Below are 23,414 nucleotides of genomic sequence, written 5' to 3'. Positions count from 1 at the left end.
TGATTCCGTTTGTTATCTTCACATAAAATCGTGTGTCACAATCACTTTAAAAATGCAGATGACTCCTCGTTTTATAATGTGATAGATTTAGTTTTAACGGAGTACCATACTCGTGTATCTTTTATTTAATTTAAAGTTTTGGAAAAAATATCTCATGCAAAGCCACATTTAAATAAACATCAAGTTCAGATATTGACCGATTAGTAAAGTAAGATTTTCATCCGTCTAGATCTTTTTTTTCGTTTTTGAGAAACTTTGGATTAATTAATAAAAACTCTTAAAGTTCTGTTACTCATCAGCATAACACTTCTTCAGCAGTATTTATTTATATCTAACGTGTGAAAATAATTCCTAGTGACAATAATCCTACATATGCACAATTTCATTAATATTAATTAATAATATAATGTGTATATTCAACCTCCAGATGTTATTTGCTTCGTCGAATGTTATATCGTACACTAACAACAAGGGTAAATTGTTCTTTGATTTTTTTAATATTCGCATGGAATTTCGTCACATAACTAACAACACAGTCAATATAAAAGAAATTAAACAGCCATACAACACTAGTTTTGCAATGAATAAGTACTCAATGTTTTATTGAGTTAACTCAACGTTATCAAGTGTGTTACATAAAAACAATAGGTACAATTTTGTTGAATTACTACAATGTAGAACTGGAAAAAATAGCCACATGGAACATTTAATTAATTTATTTTTTCAAACCAGGTACGTTCTTAAACAGATATAGGAAAAGCGCACGAATGTTTGCTAATTCTTGGATTCAAAATTGTTTTTCCAAATTAGAATCGTTTTTTATTAACCTAGTCTCTCCAATTACTCCACAGGAAAACGCTGAGTTAAGTAGTCAGTGAAACGTTGTGTGCTTGATTCAGCTTAGTTCTAGTGAAGCTTGTGATATAAGCTGTTTAACTGTTTTATATTTCCTTGTTCCGGTCTTACTCACCTTACTATTAATACACAATTTTACACGAATATTATTTTGCATATAGCCATGCCAGTATTCTAAAGCATACTAGTATTTGTAAAATTAAAACACCAGCTACCAGTAACTTTTAAGATTATAAAAAGAGTTTGAATCAAAGCATATATATATATTTATCCATTTTACATGTCTGACGTCATACTACAAAACAAGTTTTTCCCATAGGTCGGTGCTACATACTGTGCATTCTAGAACTTTTAGAGTAATCTTCAAATTCTGCACACAAAAACAGATGTACGTACAAACACTACTCAAAATTTGTCAGGGATCACTTTTTCAAATGAACGTAATAAATAATATATAAGTTATAGTTGTACGCGTTATTTCTCATATATATTTTGAAACTTAAATTGTATCGGCCTTTTCTGCAATTCATTATGGAAAATGATACCTTTCAAAATGAAACATTTTAGGTTTACGAATAGGCTTTTAGATTCATAATAAAGTAACAAATAAAAAACAAGCCTTGTTTATAGTTGGTACGTTCTTCGAAACCATTGAACACTGTCTGGAATTGTCTTCGAATGTTCGTAATGACTCTCTGGAGAATGATTTGCAATAGACAACTTCAATTTTAAACAAAGATATTTTCGAGCTCATGAAAAGGGTGTACCCAAATAACAGGAAAAAAAGAACTCCAGATATACTGTATTGAGTTCATGTTTACAGCAGGCTCACTTTGTGTGAGTAAAGTCGTCTGCTGAAGAAACTCCTCCACGAGCCAATCATATCCATAAGCACGAAGTTACTGTCAACAGCGCCTGTTCATAGTCTCATCAATATTTATGAAATCTCACCTCTGTGTTGCACAGCTGTGAAAAAGACGTCCCGAGAGGCATGAACGTTAGGTTTGGTATTGAATCTAATTTCCACCTAGACCATGATGATTCCACCATCCTAACGGCCATCACCAGCTAAGTTGTGACTGTAATAGCACTCCCAATGTCACTTCCACGCTTTCACACGATGACTTGTAATGACAAAATAAACCCTGAACTCATCCATGAAAAGCGTCCAGTTTTGGAGAGTCTAAGCCAGGCTGTCTTGAGCCCAATCTCGATGGCTTCATAGTAATGCTAAGTCAGCGAGATACTAATATTAACTTTTCATAACCACATTCCAACCTCTTTGAATATTTATGAATACCGTTTTTGACACACACAAAAGAATACTCAAGTTCATTTTGAAGATCACAGCAGAATTTCTGTGTTTGTATGTTGTAGGAGAGCCTGTAAGGCTTACCCTGAATTTGTCACACAGTTTGATATCCTCCATGTCATTTATTTACATTTTCTTGGATCTTGTGTCGCTTTCAAGCATGAAAAATAATAACTTTGCTCACACTTTATGTTGTAGAAACTTAGCGCTTTTGCAGTTTATCGACACCATGTTAAAATTATACTAAATTTAAAGCGCTCTGACCTCGTGTTTGGGCCGTGTTGGTGCACAATGCAAGTTGAAAAACAGAAGCTAATTACGATGCAAATATGAGAGGCATGTTTCATACAGCACTTTATATTGCAAGAAATTCCTTTATTGGTATGAAATATACATGAGGTATAACAAACAATAAATAATTTCGAGTCATTGCTTCTCATAGGCATTGGAAAAAACGACCAAGATTGGATATTCATTAATACTGAGAAAAGGTGATTTTCAACAAATTTTGAGTAATGCATTACAAAACATATGTTTCATATGACTGCTTAATTTTGCTAATTTTACCTTCTACTAACATTCTGAAACACATTTCTAATTATTTACAGAAACTTTAAAACTTGGGAAAGTTAATCGGGTATCTCGAGTGATGCTTTTCATGTACAAAAATATTGTAGTATATGGTGTCTTCTGTCGATATTCAAGCCAGACTCAATACAGCAAGAAGTACAGTTACTCTATGGTTATTTATTTCTCACGAGTTTCACACTTAAATATATATGTGTATGTGTGTTCCTTAAATATATATGTGTGTGTTCCTTAAATATATATGTATGTATTCCTTAAATATATATGTGTGTGTTCCTTAAATATATATCTGTATGTATGTTCCTTAAATATATATATGTATGTGTGTTCCTTAAATATATATCTGTATGTATGTTTCTTAAATATATATATGTATGTGTGTTCCTTAAATATATATCTGTATGTATGTTCCTTAAATATATATGTATGTGTTTTTAACTATATATATCTGTATGCCTGTTCTTTAAATTTATATATATGTGTGTTCCGTAAAATATATATATGTGTGTTCCTTAAATATGTATGTATGTGTTCCTTAACTATATATATCTGTATGTATGTTCCTTAAATATATGTATGTATGTTCCTTAAATATATATGTATATGTTCCTTAACTATATATATCTGTATGTATGTTCCTTAACTATATATATCTGTATGTATGTTCCTTAAATATATATGTATATGTTCCTTAACTATATATATCTGTATGTATGTTCCTTAAATATATATATACATATAAATACATATGTGTGTGTTGCCTTAATATATATATATGTATGTCTGTTCCTTAAATTTATTTATATGTGTGTGTTCCTTAAATATATAAATGTACGTGTGTTGCTTAAATATATATATATGTGTGCGTGTTCTTTAAATATATATATGTGTGTGTTTTCTTCACGTTATATATATATGTATGTATGTGAATTCTAAGAATTTAATAAATTAACCTTGTGTTAATAGGCAAATGAAATCTTTAGTGTTTGCTATTAGATCCTCAAAAATAACATTAATATAATTTAATACAATCAACTAAAAACAGTTTACATAACTAATTCTGAGTTTTAGTACCACTATTGTATTATTAATTTGAAATGTTTAATTAAGTAATTTATCACAAGTATAAGTTTTGTCTGACCGTAGTACTCCCTCAGTACATTTTAACAAACATTTTTGTCACAACGTATCCATAAGTTATTCACTCTTTATCTGTTACAAAATAAGTTACTAACTTATTCACAAATTTTGACTTACTATAAGAAGTATTTTAAATTACTTGCAAAACAGTTTATCATAAATAGTTCACGTTTTCTTTATTATATCATATATTCACTACCTTTTACAAAACATTTTACCATAATTAATTCAAATTTTGCCTACTATATTAACTCTTTGAAACCTTTTACACAATAGTTTATCAAAACTAATTAACAGGTTTTGTTTTACTATATTACTAATTTAAGTTATCTTACGGAACATTTAGTACAACTAAATTCACAAGTTTGTCTTGCTTTGTGATTCCGACAGGACTGTTTACAAAACAATTGACAGTAAATTATTCATAAATTTATCTTACCATGTTACTCAATCAGGACTGTTTACAAAACAACTGACAGTAAATTATTCATAAATTTATCTTACCATATTACTCAATCAGGACTGTTTACAAAACAATTGACAATAACTTATTCATTTCACAGTTTGCATCATAATATTACTCATTCGAAACATTTCACCAAGAAAATTACCTAAACGTTTTCACACCTTAGCACGTCTTGACAGATGAATAGTAATGTAGAGTTGTAGATACCTAAGTTTTAGTGAAACTTCTAACCCTAAACCAACGCCTTGATAATAGCTTCTACTAACAGTACAATCCTCTAACTTACTATTTTAGTGCCTTCCAGATTAGGATTTTCCAATAAAATTATAGTTGTGTAGAATTAGTTGATAGTGCCCCTTAGATGAGGCTAAACACCATATGTGTAAGAAAACTAACCCTAAGTAATTCATTTAGTCTTAGTAGTTCTCTACCATGAATGAGTAGAAGACTTATAGAGTGAAAATCCCACTTCCCAGATATTCGAGTTAGTTTTTCTAGCGTAGTTTTCACTCTATATTGTCTGAAGTGAAAACCGTAGTATTATCCCATTTGGTCCCTACTTGTCTCCAGCTTACCAGAGTTAGCCACCATTCCTACCCAAATTCTGATTGTGGTTTCGTCGTCCTTTTTTAAGAAAGTTTGTTTTACAGCAGTTTCTATTTCAGTCCCGTTTTGTACTAAATAATTGAAGAGTATCTCCCATTCTTCGTGATATCTTGATAGCACCCCGTTGAATGTACAAAATGTCTGAATGTTGTCTCACTTCTTTCATTCTTGCTTTCTATTGGTATTTTCTACAGAACTACCTGCATATTGTCCCAGTTCTTGTTTTCTAGTGATTCCTTTCTGTAAAATTACTTAAGTATGGTCCATGTTTATCGTGGTTACATTCTAGTATCTCTTTCTACAAAACTACTTTAATGTGCACCCAGCTCTCTATGGTTATTTTTCTAGTATCTTTTCTTACAGAAGTAAATGTGTTCTAGCTCTTCATCGCTATTTTAGTGTCTCTTTCTACAAAACTCTTTGCGTTTCCAACTCTTTGTAGCAACTTTCTAGTGTCTATTTCTAAATGATTGTACATGTTCCCAGTTCTATATCAATAGTTTTCGTATGTTTTCAACAGAATCATGTGTCCCCAACTCTTCGTTGTTATTTTCTAGCGTCTCTTTCTGCAGAACTATATATATTTCCATTTTTTCAGCGTTATTTTTAGTGCCTCGCTTTACAATATCATGTGTTCCCAGGTCTTCATCGTTATTTTCTAGTGTCTTTTTCTTCATAATTATGTATCTTCCAACTATTCATCACTACTTTTTAGCGTCTCATTTTGCAAAATTATGTTTCGTGGTTACTTTTAGTGGCTTGTTCTACAAAAACATGTATTCCCAGCTTTACGTCGTCATTTTTAGTGTCTTTACTACATAATTGTGTATATTTCCAACTATTCATCGTTACTTTCTACTGCTTCTTTCTCCTGTGATGCTTTAATATGGTCATAAGTCTTCAGAGCTACTGTCTAGCATCTTAATATGGTTGTATTTAATTTCTGGGAAGAACCATACGGGAAAAGTGTTCGGATTGAGCTCCTTAGTGATACACAGCTTATTGCTTTAAGATGATTGAGTGTTCTGAGCTAAAAAATTTCATAAATTTTACTTATATAATCTATAATGTTTTTACACATTAAAAGTGTTACCTTTTTTGAAAAAAATAGTTTGTTAAGAACTTTAGTTTTTCAATTGTACATTTAAAAAATCATCAGTACAGATATAATCAAACCCCCACGTGGAGTCCTAGTGAAAGTCGTGTTTTTGCTGTGTGGAGAGTAATATTTTAGTATATAGCACTCGACTTGTAATCCGAAGATCGAGGGTTTGAATCACCGTCACTCCAAGCATTCCCTTTCAGCCGTGTGGCGTTACAATGTTACAGTCAATCCCATTATTCGTTAGTAAAAGAGTAGATCAGGAGTTGGCGGTGGGTGGTGGTGATTAGCTGCCTTTCCTCTAGTCTTACACCGCTAAGTTAGAGACGGCTAGCGCACATAGCCCTCGTGTAGCTTTGCGCGAAATTCAAAATAAACAGTACACAGTATATGGCGCAGGAGGAATGAGTCAAAGAGAACCTGACCCTCCAGGGTAGAAACATATCATACTCAAACTCCGAGAGAGAGAGAGCGATGACGGCGCATGCGTTTGGGTTACATATATAGATACTGACATAGACGCTACTCCTGTTATGGTAAGATGTGGCAACAATTCTTTATGACTATTATTTTTAGTACCAGTTTACATAGAAACAATATAATGTGATTCCAACATTTCATGTTCGTTTTTAAGACCTATTTATCAGTTAATTTCTTATCATCCCTAGCTACAAATGACTTAAATAATAACTTTATCTAACCTTTTACTTTTAGGAGTTCCCAACTTTTCTGCTAATATTCTGATAAATATTTCAACATAAGATGTTTCTGGTACTTCATTAGTCCCACTCATCAGGTAGTAACTACAAAGTAATTTTAAAGTTTTACCGATACTTCTGTAGTTCCAACCCATCAAGTACTAAGTATAGGGAACCATAATATGTTGCAAGTAGTTCAGTAGTTCTGACCATTTGGATACGAACTGTAGTGTAAACGTTAGCTGTCGCTAATTTTGCAGTAGTTCCAGTCCTTCGTATACTAAATATAGTTTGTCTTTATATTGTTTTTAGTACTTCACTTGCTTTAGCCCTTAAAAAATACTATGATGAAACCCATATCTGTTCTAGTTCATCATTTATAGTGCTAAATAATGTAGAACGTGTAGTTATATTTTTCGGTTTAGTAGTTGAAAACCTTCAACATTAAACTGTATTGTAATCACTTGTTGGTTTCATACGTCACTGTTCCAACCATTTAAGTCCTAGGTATAAAATATCCATTTAATCTTTGTTCATGCATCTGTAGTTCCAATCTTTTGGCTTTCAAATATGTGCACACATTATCTTGCTTAGTACGTCTGTAGTTCCAATCAGTTGATTATCAAGTATATGCACATCTAGTTTGTTTAATATGTTCGTAGTTTCAGCTTATAAGGTCGATCTGTACTGTAACAGTTCAATATTTTTAGGGTATCAGTAAGTCCTACTCTTCAGAAAAATGTAAGAATTGAAACTTTTGTGTGAGAGGTTTTTGAGCCTTTCTCAATCGAAAGCAGCTCTTAATTGAACTTATGGTATAAACATCTGTATCTGCTATTTATATTTTCTTTTTACGTGATTTCCTGTACATCTATGTTTTTAGAATTGGAATAACAGTTGTGACTTTTCATAACTTGGCATTCTGAAAGTTTGTCTTAATGCGCGTATTACAGTTAGCTTACTTTTGGTTAGAAGTTTGAAAATACTAATTTTATTGTCGCTTGTTGAATTTCTATGTAGTATAAGGAAGTTGTTATTTTACTTGTTTTCACTTGGACCTGTTTTATTCCTTAATATAGAAATAATTCTGAAACGTTTGCTGGGCATATAATAGTTGCTGGTCGTCTAGATTAACTTCAACAACTTTCATTTTTACAACGCTTTTCTGGTCCTAAGATCTGTATTGCTCTTGTTTGTGAATCTTTTACCAATTTAGCATACAAATATACCAACCAACTTTTACTTACGTTTTCGTTTTGTAGAATAATTAGTTAAAAAGATCCTTTTAGACTCAGCCTGTAACCCTGTGATAAACGTAGTAGGCTAGACTCCAAAAATGCAGTGGTATTAAATGTTTTCTTCTCTAGAAAATTATCTATCCTTTTAACTCAATCTTTCAATAACCCATTTCGAATATTGTTTCTGTAGCATAGCAAATATAATTAAATCAGCTCCGTAACCATCCTCATCTGTAAACCTTTTTGTAGTTTAAACTTCATAATAATAACATTTCTTAGATAGCAATATACGTCTTTAGATTTACTAGATATCCTGATCTGTACTGTTAGGTTTTCTATGTTGCTACGAGCATGATTGCTTTATTACTTTAATTTCTTATCCGAACACCTAACTGGACTATGTTTAGTGTAGAAAACTATGCATGTTATATTCTCTCTATCTTTATCCCTAGACCTCATCTCCCGCTTGTGTATGAACAACGGCTTTTAACTTTTCATTTTTAGCAGCTTCTCTGGAGTAAAGTGACATTCCTGGTCCATTGTTACTTGATAAAACTATTTGAACCTGTGAGATCGTGTTCTTTATTTTAACTAAAATGCAACATACGTTTTATCAGTATGAAAACATCGGTGATAAGCAAGAGTATTATTAAAATAAAAGTTACAATGGACCAGGACTGTTAACTTTGTGAACCGTGCAAGATCTGATGTCGTCTTCTTGAACAGCCATCTTGGAGCCTTACTGGTTGAGGTAAGAATGTCTATAGCTTCGACCATTACGTGTGGTTTAAAACATTTCTATTTATTTTCTGTTCTATGTTTTTCAGCTTATAATATGTTGCATGTCTGTCTGGTCTTTGATTTTTGCATGGAAGCTACGGAAAGTGTGGGGAGGTCAACCTTTGCCATTTAAATGTACACATTGGTTTCAGTTTTGGTTCTCGCGTTAGCTATGTTTGCACGTTAGTTGTAATGTGTATTAATTGTGTATATTAATAATTATATCAATATTAAATATAAAAATAAATTCTCCTCCCCACATCTTCTTCAGGCTTCTCTAGCTTCAGCTACCTCCCCACACCCGCCACCGCAGATCGTCCCCAAACAACTTACTATGGTGAACCTTTCTCCACTGCCCCCGTTATCAACGTCACTCGTCCCGAGCCTGCTTCCATAACTATTACCAACACTACAGTACATAGGGAGCATTATATACCCCATCGACCCACAGGTAAGAACTTAAGTCCTTATAAGTCGCTGCAGAATGGTAGTATTACTTTCTCTGTCGTCCCTCAGGTAAGGTTACATGTGAACGAAACTACAAGTTTAAATGAGCTCCAACTGAAAGTTATCAACTCAGTTTAAGATACATAGCATTGATACAAATTTTGGGTTTAAGATAAGTAATATGGAAACCATTTTTCTTATAATTGTGAAACTTTCAAACAAGTAACTCATGTGTTAGACAAAGTTAAAATATAATTTTCTTTGTCACATTAGTACCAGTTAGTTTTTAAATGTTTAGTTACAGATAATATCAAATTACAAGTTATTTATTTCACATTCTTGTTAATTATTTAATAATAATATTATATTTAAGAAGAAGATCAGTTTCAGATAAGTAAAACAATGTTGATTTTTGTATCAGTTTGAGGTGTTGTAATACTGTCTTATGACTCGAATTTTATAGTTAATCAGTGTGTTATTGGACTTGTCACGTGGTGAATAAAGGAACATTGGACGAACCATACTAATAAGTTATATTAGTAACATCTTATAAAATTACCAAATCCTTGTTTGTCTAGATGTCTTATTCAATTTTTAACAAATTAAAATTAAACGTCAGTTTAAAGTAACTAAAATATCAGTTGGGTTTTTTTATTGGAAAATTAAAGTAACAATCCATTTTGACATAGGTAAGTTATAATGTCGAATGCCGACACTTCGTACACTTGTGTCTATCGTGCATAAGTAACATTACTCTATTGTTTTACCCATTACCTTAAAGATAAAAAGTAAAGAAAAACAACTGTACTTGTTGAATGTTAACAAGTTAACTGTGTTATTTGCTTCCTACTCAGTATATTTTTATCATTGAATAAAAGTAATAAAGGAACACATTCACCTCTATCTCAACCCGTTATCTCACAGGACTGTTTGACATTGAGAAGTTATACTGTTATCTCTATTGCTACCTATTAATTTAAATACTATATTATCTTACTTTATCAGTTACCTGGTAGAACATTTGCATTGTTATATGTGCTTTATCTGCTAATTTTGAACACTTCAACTTTGAAAAGCATATTATAGTTTCTTTCCAGATTTGTTCAATGCAGAAAGAGTGTAATTGTTATCTATTTTTTACACATAACTTAAGAGAACTGTTTAACACTGAGAAATATCACTGATATCTACATTTACCAAATATTTAAGAGTACTGTTTAATTAACACAGAAAACTAACATTGTAATTTGCCGCTTCCACTGCTTTCTACATTGTATATCTGCTAACCAATGAAACTATCATTGCAATCTGATTTTATAAGAACTGTTCACATTGAAAACAAACATTATATTTATTCATTGTCATGCAGAGTTGTTAACACCGAAAAAATGTAATTAGTTTTTATCCTTATCTGCGTTTAAAAATAACATTATCTTTTTTCACTTATTGTTTTAGTGTTTTATTTAACTCTCCAAAGAAATGTTATTGTCTGTGTTTTTCCACTAATTTTTATACAAGTTATCATAAAAATATATATATTTTTTGCACAGTAATTTACGAGTTTTTATCTTTACTACTTTACCTGTTGCCTAACTGACTGTTTATCTTTGAAGCTAACATTATGGTTATCTGAATTTATTCAATGTAAAGCAGTTGATGTTGTCTTTAAATCAGTATTTTCATCTTTACCTCACATTAGTTTATCCGTTTCTTAATTTTATACCCACTCAGTACTAACACTTATCTTTCGTTACTGTACTTGTTTAGACTACAAACTTGATCTGTCCAGTTTTCTGCTAAATTATTAACAACTGTTATGAACAGTTTATAAGGTAGATCTTTTATATTTGCAGTGGAACTAAATGGCCATCAAACTTCTCCCCCACTTATTACTCAAGCACTCTCAGGTATTAAAATTTATGTTTCTTCTACTTTGTGATCTATCAATTCGCGTTTGCTAATGTACTATAATTAAAATTTAACTGTTCATATTAAAGTTAAGTTCAAAGTTCAGATAGAGCAGAAACAGTTTTATGATCTGTGTTTTAACGACCAATGTGTCACCCAAGAGTGGCACGTATACAAAATAAATTAATTAAATGTGCATTCCAACTTTATATCAAATTTTTATTATTTCAATAGTTATAAATAACTATGGCCCCCAAGGATTTGCTCCGCCCACTTCCCCAGCCAATAACCGTGGATGGCCTGCCTCCAACAGTCCAGGACCTCTTGAACTTTACAACTCCAGTCAAGACAACGTGGGATATGTCCAGGCTACCAGTCCACAGTCTTCAGGATACCCCCACATGGCTGTAAGTACACGTTGTTTTTGCCTTCTACAAAAATTTTATACATAAGTTCAGGACTGGTACTCTGAATATAATCGGTTTAGAAAAACAGTTAAAATGTTTTTTTCTGTTACATAAATCATAATGTGTGGCTTCATTTCACGTGATATCTCAAGACTTACGCATATTGCGCCAGGTTATATTGTGGGGCAAATCCGCTTTTCTGAGTCTCAATTAAGAAAGTAATCAGAAATAACGGACATATTGTTGATGGGGGAAGCAGCCCTAATTTACTTTACAGATGCCTATTTATGTTATTGTTAGCTTTTCAGACCGTCGCATTCATTATGAAAAATGAATATTTTAAGACTCCTAATGATATAACAACCAAAGAAGATATTGATAAAACATCGAAGAAGATTTAGGACTCTTAAGAGCTGCTATCAACAGGAACAGTATCACATCATAAGAATAGAGATATAATGTATTAATATCCTTTAAACGTTTTATTAACTGTAGAAACTGGTCTAACAATTCACAGCTTTCAACACAAACAATGTATTTGCACAAGTCAAATGAACACTGCTGATCCGTTTGTATACAGTTTATTTGAACCAGCCTTTCAGAAAGCATCTGTATAAGCGACTTGCAATGTTTAATAGTGAAATAACCGGCTAAGTCTATATAAGCTAATTAAACAATTTTGATTTATCACTTTATAAGTCTGGCAGACATTTCATAATGATCAATAGCAAACACAAAGGCCACTTTGAAGGAAACAGTAAATAGTTCTAGAATTTCCACTTGAACAGTTTCACTGTTATAACTTACAGAAAAATGTTCTTTCCAGTGGTAACATGGATCCCATTTCACATAAATTCATATTTACTTATACCTAATCTAAATGCAGTTAAGAATATTTATCACAACTAAAGGAATTCTACAAAGTGTTAAGTAAAGTTTAGCAAACAAACTCTGTTAGGAACTCGAAATGGTGTTTTTTTTTCTCTCATCTTCATTCCTATTGGCTGTGTCGAAATTCTGAACATTAATTATGACACATTATTTGATGTCAGTACTTACTGACGAATACAACACTCATTTCCATATTTTATTGGAGTATGTTATTTTGTATTGGTAAACAGTCACCTGGTGGCTGGTTTCACATCTCATTTTCACACAACAAGAATGCATGAATCTATAAATCAAATAAACGTCTGTTTCTTTTTGCTCGTCACAGCTTTGATTGTAGCATGAGTGAAATGATAAGTAGCCTTCACTAAATCTTTAATTTGATGTTTCTAAGAAACCTGTTGCAATGGTACTGTCGTATGCAAAGAAACAGTCTCAGAATAGACCTAATATTCAGGGTAAAAACGTGTGCTTATGTTTTCCTTGTTTTTGTACGTTATTCCCTCTAGAGAAATGTGAAAAACACATCCATTGTACAGTATGATATTCATTTTGAATATTAGCCTACTGATTTTATTTCTTCTTCAGCCATTAACGTCTAACACTTAACTATTAACAGTTTAATATATTAAGAATTCAATTTTCCTTCTACGCAGACCTTGTTCGCAATTTCAACTCAGCTGTAAATCTACACCAGTTTTTAAAATGAAAAACTTATTTTCCTTCAACTTCTAATTGATTTTTCTCTCTTGTTATATAAGAGATCTTTCACATTCATTAACACAAATGTTGTCGTCGCGAATTTTATTACCAATAAAAATTTAGATCACAAATTATCTTATTACTTATTCAATTTATATCTTCATTTGAGAACCAGATATTATTGCCATGAGATTAGCTATGATAGCTAAGCTTAATACTAAGTAATTGTTAATTACCACAAGTTTATGAATCGGTTAGTCAACTTGATCTAAATTTTATGTGAAATTCTCATTGCGATGAATAAGCTACAACTTCTTGTAATGAATGGAAATGTTATTACTTATCTTTGAGGTACTTTTGACTGATAAACGAACCCTAAACATTTGATTATACAAGCTATCAAACTAACTAGATACTTAAGAACTTATGCACGTGAAGTAGGTTAGAAATATATCAAACAAAGCACTTCATGCGGCACTGTGAATAGTTAATTTATAAAAGGAGTCCAGTATACATTTTAAAAATAAAAGTAGAGTTCTTTCGAGAAATACTTTTTTAAACTTTAGCATACACATAATGATGACTAAATACATTATTTTTAAACAAAGAGGTTAGACAATGAACAATACAACTAAAGCTTTATCGTAAAGAAATGTTTTTGTATTATTATGGAATAAGCTAAGACATTAGTCTGGAGAGATGAATATAGCCGCGATAACATACAATTTAACAGATTGTAGTTAGAGTTAATACAAAACAATTACAGATATTTATTTGAATGACTTACTTTTATATTAGTAGAACATGACTAAATAAATGTTTATAGAATTTTAGTTTGAATTTAATTTAAATACATTAGTGTAAAACAATGTTGGTATACTTTGTGATAACGTGACTAAGGTGCGTGGTTCTGCATTAGTACATGACGTTTAGAAGCTTTGGTCTGAAAGAATTGTTAAAGTTCCCCATGGCATAACTGATTAAGTGTCGAGCGCCTTAACCACTGAACCATGCCGGACCCTGTTCAATTAAACCTTTAAATTTTACTACAATGGAACGCAGCAACTCAAGGGCAAATGCAATACTATTTCAATCTGAAGAAACATAATTAGACATTACTAGTAGGCGACTAAAACTTTACTCTAGAGGAATGCTTTAAGACATTTGTAGAACATGATTTAAAAACTTAACCTGGAATGACGTGGGTAGACACTGGTGGTACATAAAATAAGATTTTAGACTGAAATAACATGATTAGCTATTAGTAGGACAAGAAATATTAACTTAGTCTGAGATAACTTAGACATACATTATAGTAGGACATTACATAATATCGTTGAATAAAATAACATAAATAAATATTATCAGAATTTAACATAATGCCCTAGTCTCAAATAATATGGATAGACATCATTAGAAACATAACATAATATCCCAGTCTGAATTAATATGGTTAGAAATTAGTAGAACGAGACATTTATCCTAGTCTGAAATAAAGTGAATAGAACTTAGCAAAAGAAGACTTGAGATCATAGTCTCAGCTGTCGTGTGTAAAGACTAGTAGAATATGATACTATAATCTTAGATAATATCTGATCACATCAGATGAACGTTGGCAGACCAGACAAAATACTTTAGTCTGAAGTAACAGAGCTGGGCAGTAGAAAGGTACGACTTTAATCTAAATGACCTAAGGTATGAGTTTGCAGAATTCAGCTTAAGAAAATAGTTTGAAAAACATTGCGAAGCATTTATAGTGAATTATATATTTACACCGAACAACTCTATTTTGGTTAAGCAACAACTCATGTAGGAGAATCCATTGTAACAAATTTACTGCTGTGCATTTATTTTAATGCCTACGCTTGTTTCTGTGTAATTTTCTTTTTGCCTGTGATGTATTTTCTTAACTGTGTATTGCGCAAGCCCCGCCAGTCAACAATACTCATTTGACGAAAGCGCGCGAGAATATTATCGAAATTTCTTCAAACTCGCGTGATTCTTATAAAAAAATCAGCTAGCCTAAAAAACAAAAGAGAATATTGTTGGACAGCGACAGTTGCAGTCAGTATATTATAGGCCTAGGAAGCTATAATTGTATTTAACTCCTATTAATCGGAAAACTACGAAACAAAGAATGTTATAGATTTCGAAAATTACCAACCATTCTATTTCAGTGAATTACTTCGGACGTTATTATTTCTACGTGGACATTAAATATCTCCCTCGGTAAGAAGTGAGCTTTAATCGGTATGAGGCCAACTGAACTAGATAGCTTAAGTAAGGTGCAACAATATCAACTCACAATTATTTGCTCGTTGTGGACTTGGATCGTCGATAAAATATTCAGTTCTAGACAGGATATAAGACTCAGTATTGTTTGTATGTCTGTAAAATACTGTATATAAACCACCATTTGAAATAACTATTACTAATAACAGTTATTATAAATTGTATTGTTTTGTGTTTAAAAAATATATTAAAATATATTTGTGTTAAAAAAGAAAACTGTATGTATAAATCTCGTTGGTAAATAACGTAGATTTAATACATACAGTAATAACATTTGATTAACTACTATGTTCAAATTAAAATGCCTGTTATTTGAAGTAGTAGCTCCAGAACCTCCACTTTGTGAGAACATCTTTAAGATTACCACCGAATTTCTTTAGAAAGTGTTTATTCTTTTATTATTTTTGGTTAAATGTTTAATCTGTCCTTTCTTACAGTCAGTGTATAAGTTACGTATTTTTATATGGATCTTAATTATTTGCAAATTTGTAACCATTAATTATTTACGGTTTGAGAAACGCTCTTACGGTTTATGATGGCTATGTTTGTACAAGCAACCTCAGAGTTATTCTCAACTTATGATTGGTTATTTTGTTAGTTTCGGTTAGTGGACCATATATATAAGATTAAAATTGTAGCTCATTATGATTCTTTAATAATTTCTACTTCTACAATAGTATCCTATATCTAAGTATTGTAATTATTGTTATAGGGTCCCCTGATAGCTGCGGCTTTTACAAATGGATACCATTGAGTTAGAAGGTTTGGGAGTGAAGAAGCGACTGGTAAGTCATTAGAATAAAATATTACATCTCACAAAACCAAAATGATTAAATTTCAAAATAAGTATTATGTACTGTTAATAAATAAATTTCTGCAAGTAAGTACTCACAATAGTAAATTATATAGGCGTTTTTTCTATAGTTTTTTGTAGGGTTTTTTGTTTGGAATTAAGCACAAAACTACACAATGGGCAATCTATGCTCTGCCCACCATGGATATCGAAGCCAGGTCATTAGCAGCGTGAGTTGAGTCCGTAGATATACCACTGAGCAACTGGGAGGGAGGGGGTCTATGCCAAGTAAAAGAGATTAAAATGCAACTTTACATGGAATATTTGATATTTATTAATTGTTTTGAGAATATAAAGGAAATATACATTGAATAAATAAATAACTGGCTATCGTATACCTTAACATATCAGACTAGTTTTATTTTGGTTTTCTATAGCTTTAAAATGTTACAGCTATTGCAAGTTTCTTGCTTAAATTCCTTATTACAAAAATCTATTCTGTAATATATCTTACCTTTAGTTCCTCCAATCCTTATAACACCATCTATTAAAATTCCTATCAACAAAAAAATATGTGTATAAAGTGAAATCGCTTGCAATTCATGTTACAGATAAAACAACCACCTTAAACTTCAGTACTATGTTTACAATATATTTTCTGTGCTATTTCTTTCATTTAACTTTCTACTGTACAATGTAGATTTAGGGATGAGCCTTGATGTTAGTATTTTCTAAAAAAAAAAAAAAAAGACTTTATAAATAAACAGGGTGTAACGTAGTTTCTCATAAAGAATATTTTCTATTATTTATTTTCTCAGGGTTAACTCTGAGAGCGAAAAATGTTCGATATAAGGATAGATACGGTGTATCTTAAATAATATTTGAATGGGGTAAGCTGCAATGTTTCCTAAACAGGGTTCTTTATAGTATCTTCTAGAGAATGTTTTGAATGCGGCGTACTGAGATATTTCCAAAATAACATGCTGTAATGTCTTCTCAATAATTTATTATGATAACTTCTAAATATTATAATTGTTAACATATGATTTTGCGTTCTTTGAGTAATGCTATGGAAATACTGTATTTATTTTTATGTTCTTCTGAAGATTGTTTTAATAATCTGTTGTGGTACCGTCTTGAGAAAGGTGCTCAAAATGTTAGTAAAACTTTTTTTGAATGACTAAATATATCTTTGTACATAAAAAGTACAGTGTTGTTTGTTGTAGAATGTTTCCTGTAAAATGTAGAGAGATGTATTGAATAAGATGTGTAGTAGTATTTTATGAGGAATTTTGTTAATAATGCATACTGTTGTGTATTTTATACAATATTTCATAAGATGTGTAGTGTATTCTCTGAAGAATGGAGCTAATGACGTGTGTTATAGCGTTTACTGATAGTTTTATTAATAATGTGTTGTAGTATCGGATGGAAATTTGTGGTAGAGTCGTCTTTGTTGTCAAAATTTGCAGTTACGACTCCTCAAGATTGTGATCTCTCTCCAAAGCTATGATTAACAAAGTGATGGTTCTCTGATGTCTCTAGAAAAATAAAAGTACTAAGGGTGTATAATACACCAAAATGTATCGATTTTATATTGTTGTACGTATCTCCTTTTAAAATATTAAGTAATATTCGGTATAACTTGATATTTTCTACTAAATATATCTCGTTGAACTCCGTCGTTATTTGTTTCTACATAGATTGGAAGCGGATGTGAGCTGAGCTCGGGGATCATGAAGGAGAAGTGAACCTTTTTTGTTTTTGCTTTCTCCTAACGTATAAACGCAAATGCGACACCGGCTACTTCGTGAAGTTTATTGATTAGAGAACCAACACGATATTTTTCTGATCAAAGGTAGCCTCTTCCGCTTCAAGTGATTGTCCCTCTCTTCCACCCCCTCACTGTGGTCAGAAGACATCCTATTTCAATGCTGGACAAGCGTGGCAACCTGATACCGACAGTTTCGGTTTTTATTTTTCACCTATACCGATATTTGACACGACCAGTCAGTTGTGGAAATAAAACATAAATCTCGTTATTTCATGATTTATATTCAATGAAACATGGATGCATTCTTTTTTTAGTCTTTTTGAAAATGTAAATGTTAAGTGTATCGTTTGAAGTGCCGCTACATTAAGGAATGGTTGTTTTTATTGGTACCGACGTTACGAACAAAAAAATATCCTTTATTGTTAAGCGGTCATAATGCTGGTATTATGGAAGAATAAAACCTTTTTTGTAACGTTACATCTAGACAGTTTAATAGAATTATGTGATTTAAACAATCTTTCCTGGTGTTTTTTGGTGTTTCGTTATGTATATGTTGATGTTTCTTATGTTGGTTTCAATGATGGACAGTGATTTGAAGATATTTATTGTTTTTGTCAAAAAAAAAAAAGTTCAAATATACAGATTATTTGTGATACTAAATACCTTACTGGCTAATGAATACACTTTCACATTTTCATTTACGTTGAATGATATCGTAAGGTTTCATCCCGAAAATGTACTTTAAAGCCCATTTTATGAAACTAATGAGCAAAGAAGTTTAAATCAAGTGCAAAAAAAATACTAGAAATATTACAAAGGTTAATTTGAGAAAAGTTGAAATGTTGTCCGTTAAAGTGTCAAGTAAAACATGATGTCTAAACGGGTAAAAAGTTGCCATTGCCTGCACATCCTGCCACTGTCTTGAAGCAATTAATTCGAAAGCAATACCAGAGCAATGTAATATTGTTTTTTATATTTTATATCAATAGCATGTATGGAATATGGCATGGGGCTCGTAATATCATGAAACTTAGATTCTCTAGTTCACCGTGATGAAGTAAACAAAGTGGCCCAGCTTGTTCTGATTTTTAACAATACTTATTTTGGAATCATATATCGATGTGAACAATACACAACTAATATTGGTTCTTAAAAGATAAATTACAAGCACATTTCAAATAGTGTGTGATATTTCAAGAGATTGGACTTAGGGTTTACTAGTTTCTAGATTGGTATGCTACATTTGCAATAGTTAAACGAGCGGATACAAAATGCCGTTAATATGAACTTGAAATTAAAATGAACTACACAGCGTGCTAGGTAACTATGTTTTTTTACATTTGTCACAGTATGTTTTTGTTTCTGCACATTATTCATGAAGACTGCTAAAACAGATATATCGTACTTTGCAAAATTTTCTTTTAGGTTTTTATGTCTTAACGTTATTGTATTCTTACCAAAAAGAGATGATTCATCTTGAAGTTTACCCTGGATATGGAAAGTGGTTTGTGAAGATGTTGTTTTTTACTATGACAATTATAGTTTTATTTTATATATATTTTAAATAAATTACTTCATGTACCACAACTACCAGCATCGCAGAAAATTAAACACATAAAAAGTTTTGACAAAATTAATAACCTTAATACTGTTCCTCTATGGTACGTATTATACTTAAGATATTCAGATGTAATGGAAGGCAACATGAATACGTAAGTTATGAATTTTATGTTCCAATTCCACTTCTGCATGCTATTTTATATCTCTTCTATATAAATAAAGTAACTTTATAAATTACATAAAACAAGCACGTTATTAAAGTTTAAAAATATGCTCTTCGAAATAGTCTAGATATCACATATCTTTTATCCATGACTTTTTGTCGGTCTTGTACTACTGTAATATTTATCAAATTACTAATTTGTATATTCAATTGCTTACTTTGTATCAACTTGAAATAATTCACTTATAATGTGTTTATCTTTGATGAAAGGTAACAAAGGTATTTAATATACGCTTTATAGTAACCAAAAACATTTTAATTATATGTATTTACAGTATTGTGTTTAACTTACTACAGATGAAACTCTCCAGTTATTTTCAAATGTTTCTGACAGCTGAAGAAAATTGGTGTGGATTTTAGGATAAAAAATGGTGTTAAAAATGAGGTTTTATAGCTAGTGGTGATTTAACTGTACTTCTGATAAGTCGGAGCGATAGAAGAAAAAACATAAAGATTAATTTAAAAAGACTATATCCTTGTAAATTAATTAAAAAACCATATCTTTGTAAATCAAACAAGTACTTAAATTTTAGAAGAACATTATTGAAGTTAAAAACTGATTTTCAATTCTTAAAATCATACGGGGCCTTCGATAACTGTTGAGCTAAATCAATATTCAAGTATTCAGTTGAAGAATAGTTTATCATAGTACTGTTCAATTCTTGTTTACTAAAGTAAGATATATCATGATTTCCAGATAAAGACGTTGCATGTAAAAACTCACAAAGACCGTAAATTACTCCAATTTTCTATTTAAGTTTTCTTCAGATCATGTCTGTAAATATTTTACTCTCCGGCACTTGTTCTGATGTATGTATACATGTCATGAATAAATTAAACCTGAAAGCACGTTGTCATGAAGGTAATAATTTTTGTTTTATAAATACTGTTATATGTTTGTGGTGTGTTATTAGAAGTATCATTATTATTCTCGTCAAATATTTCATAGTTACTTGTTCGTTCAGACTTAGAGGTGTTGATAATACGAGTCAGTGACAAACCTTGTTTCAACGTTTCTATTATGTACATTTTTATATTCTGGAAATTTTGTGGTCTTTTGACTATCAGTGCAGTATCACATGTCATAAACAATAAGAGCTGTGATTGGCCATGTCTGTAAATATTTATAGTTTTCTGGTTTTAGCTGAAGACAAAGATGCCTTACCCTTTCCTTCAGAAGAACACCAATTTCCGTTTAGAACACTTGCTATACCTTCAGAACTCTGTGTTTCTATATATTTTAGTTAACAACCTCTGTCTGAGGCCTTGTACACTGTGTTTAGTCTTGTTGTTTGAATACCTTACTACATAGGTATCTTGTAAATCATAAGTTGTATAATTTATTATTTGTCTTTTCGTATATATGTGTACATATATATATATATATATATATTGTACGTATCGATAATGTATATTGTACTTGTAGCGAACGTATGTCTGTGAAATATTTGCTTTCTTTGATATAAATTGCAATGTTTATTTAAGCAGAAGTTGTATTTTTCAAGTGCACGCGAAACTTCAATCCCCATGGTAACTTCTGAATGATCTAGTGATAGCATCAGGAAGTTATGGAGTTTTAAGTGTGTAAGACCTTGGATCTTACTTATTTAAATATTCTACTTAACAGATCGCCACTGAAGTGGCTACGATTTAAATATTTTATTGCTACACGGATAATTGTTATATTAAATCCGGTTAACATGTTAAATTGTTTCGTCCGCGAGTATAAGACACAGGCAACTCGATCAGTGGATCTCATGTAGACCCTTGTTTGATATAGTAAATCTTAGACGACTATTTATATGTGAATGTGTGGTTTTATTGAATTAAGAGTCTTACTGGTATTTGGAAATTATATATAAAACTTATATGTATATACATTGTACTATATAACAATACAGGATAATATCTGGTTAGTTATACAATGTCTTTTCTATTAATGGCAAAAACTTTCCTGTTTCCTTGTAACTCGGAAACAAAGAGCTGCAGCTTGTTTCATAAGGAATATTCGACTTACCTTTTCTTCGTAGACTTTGTACAAGTGATTTAATTTATTTGCCCTGAATCATTGTGATAAAAGCATGTTATATTTTGTAACTATTTCCGTTATCTGGACTGTACAGACTAACTACAGGATTTGAGAAATGAGAACAATGTTTAGTAATAAAAAACATAGAAAAAGTGACAAAGCATAACTGTCATAGATGAAATTTTGTAATTCTCTTCCTATAAACATTAATGACGATTTCTTATTGCTATCGCAGCAGTATTGACAATATATGTTATACAAACACTTGTCACTGCGTTTTTCTTCTCTGGACACAAAGGTGCAGTCGATCATACATGAAGAGACATAGAAGTTTAAATGACTGCTATAGTGGTTGATTGTCCTTAAAGACGAGTCTATTTTTGTCAAAAACAATGTGACAAGTAATTTAATTAGCACCTTAATATGACAACGATTTGGTTGATGTTTAATCACGTCATTGGTGCTAATTCGTATAAACTTTGTTTACACTGATGAACTTTAGTCTAGAATTTTCTTTACCTTCGTCTTGGTTGGTTGGTGTATGAAAAGATTATCTATGCTGAGGTTAGTTTGTTAAATAGTTGCATTTGTTACTTTTTATTGTAAGGAATACAGACAGTTCCTTACTTAAAACTTACCCATGTTTTTTGTCCTGTGTACAGAAAAAAATGCGTTATTGTATAGTCCAAGCAATCTGCTCAGTGAATTTGTTCGAATAAACGCTGTAACAAAGTTGACGCTGGTTGAACAATGTTTACTTTTTAGTTTCATATGTAGTAACAATTATTTGGTCATACTTAAAAGTGTCAAAAACATTAAATTTTAAGATACAACGTACATATAAGTTTTTCCCTTGTAGTTATGAATGAACTCAAATTTCCATTACAGTATTTTTAATTTGTAATACGTGAGGCTAAAAAAAAACAAGATGTATTCATTCTTTTTTTTCTAATCAGAAAGAAAGAAAGAGGTATCTAATATTTGTATAATAGTTATACCACAGAAACCCAATTTTATACCTTCAAAGTAGCATTTATTTTAAGCTACCTCTTAAAGTAAAACTTTGAAGAATATGACAATAAATATTCGATTAATAAGGGTAATAAATTATCCTTAACATATAACACAAAAATGTAAATTTTGACTTTCTTTCTTACGTCTATTTTAAGTCAAAAATTATGTAAAGACATGCAAAGTTAAAGAGTTATTAGTTTTATCACTGTTATGACGTACGTTAAAAGTTTCAGATTTTTTTAATAATGTCACTAATATATATATCTGTATACAATATATAAAATTTATACAATCGGAAAACATTTAATCATGTTAAAGATATTAAAGCTGTTTTAATATTTTTTGGAAACATTCCTCATCTGTTACAAGTACGTGTGCACTTTAACCTTAACTACAAAGCATTGAAACCCTTATTACAACGAATGAAATTGTGTAAAAAACAACCAAGCAGTACTTCAGGTACAACAATGGTAACACACCTGGTTCTATCTAACCATGTTTAAAAGTAAAATGTTGCTCCTATAACACTTTCATGTCAGATTGAACAACGAATAACTCAGAGGTGATAGATCATTAAAAAAGACAAATCTAT

At 31.1% G+C, this 23,414-nt stretch overlaps 1 protein-coding gene across 8 annotated transcripts in view; it reads left to right on the top strand.

Annotated features, from left to right (window-relative positions):
* LOC143236782 (RNA-binding protein Musashi homolog Rbp6-like) overlaps positions 1–21,574 on the top strand; it is a 254,822-nt gene extending 233,248 nt beyond the window's left edge. For 4 of the 8 annotated variants that reach the window (XM_076475333.1, XM_076475332.1, XM_076475331.1 and 1 more), the window contains exons 12-16: positions 9,057–9,236; positions 11,086–11,139; positions 11,375–11,547; positions 16,142–16,214; positions 17,926–21,574. In XM_076475333.1, coding sequence (XP_076331448.1) covers positions 9,057–9,236; positions 11,086–11,139; positions 11,375–11,547; positions 16,142–16,183 — 449 coding nt within the window. In that variant the 3' untranslated portion in view covers positions 16,184–16,214; positions 17,926–21,574. The remainder of the gene's footprint in view (positions 1–9,056; positions 9,237–11,085; positions 11,140–11,374; positions 11,548–16,141; positions 16,215–17,925) is intronic. The other 4 variants (XM_076475337.1, XM_076475336.1, XM_076475335.1 and 1 more) reach the window with 1 other exon arrangement.
* The last annotated feature ends 1,840 nt before the right edge of the window (positions 21,575–23,414 follow it).

Source organism: Tachypleus tridentatus, chromosome 13 (assembly GCF_004210375.1).
Source record: "Tachypleus tridentatus isolate NWPU-2018 chromosome 13, ASM421037v1, whole genome shotgun sequence".
Taxonomy (NCBI): Eukaryota; Metazoa; Arthropoda; class Merostomata; order Xiphosura; family Limulidae; genus Tachypleus; species Tachypleus tridentatus.
This window is presented reverse-complemented; position numbering and strand designations above follow the sequence as displayed.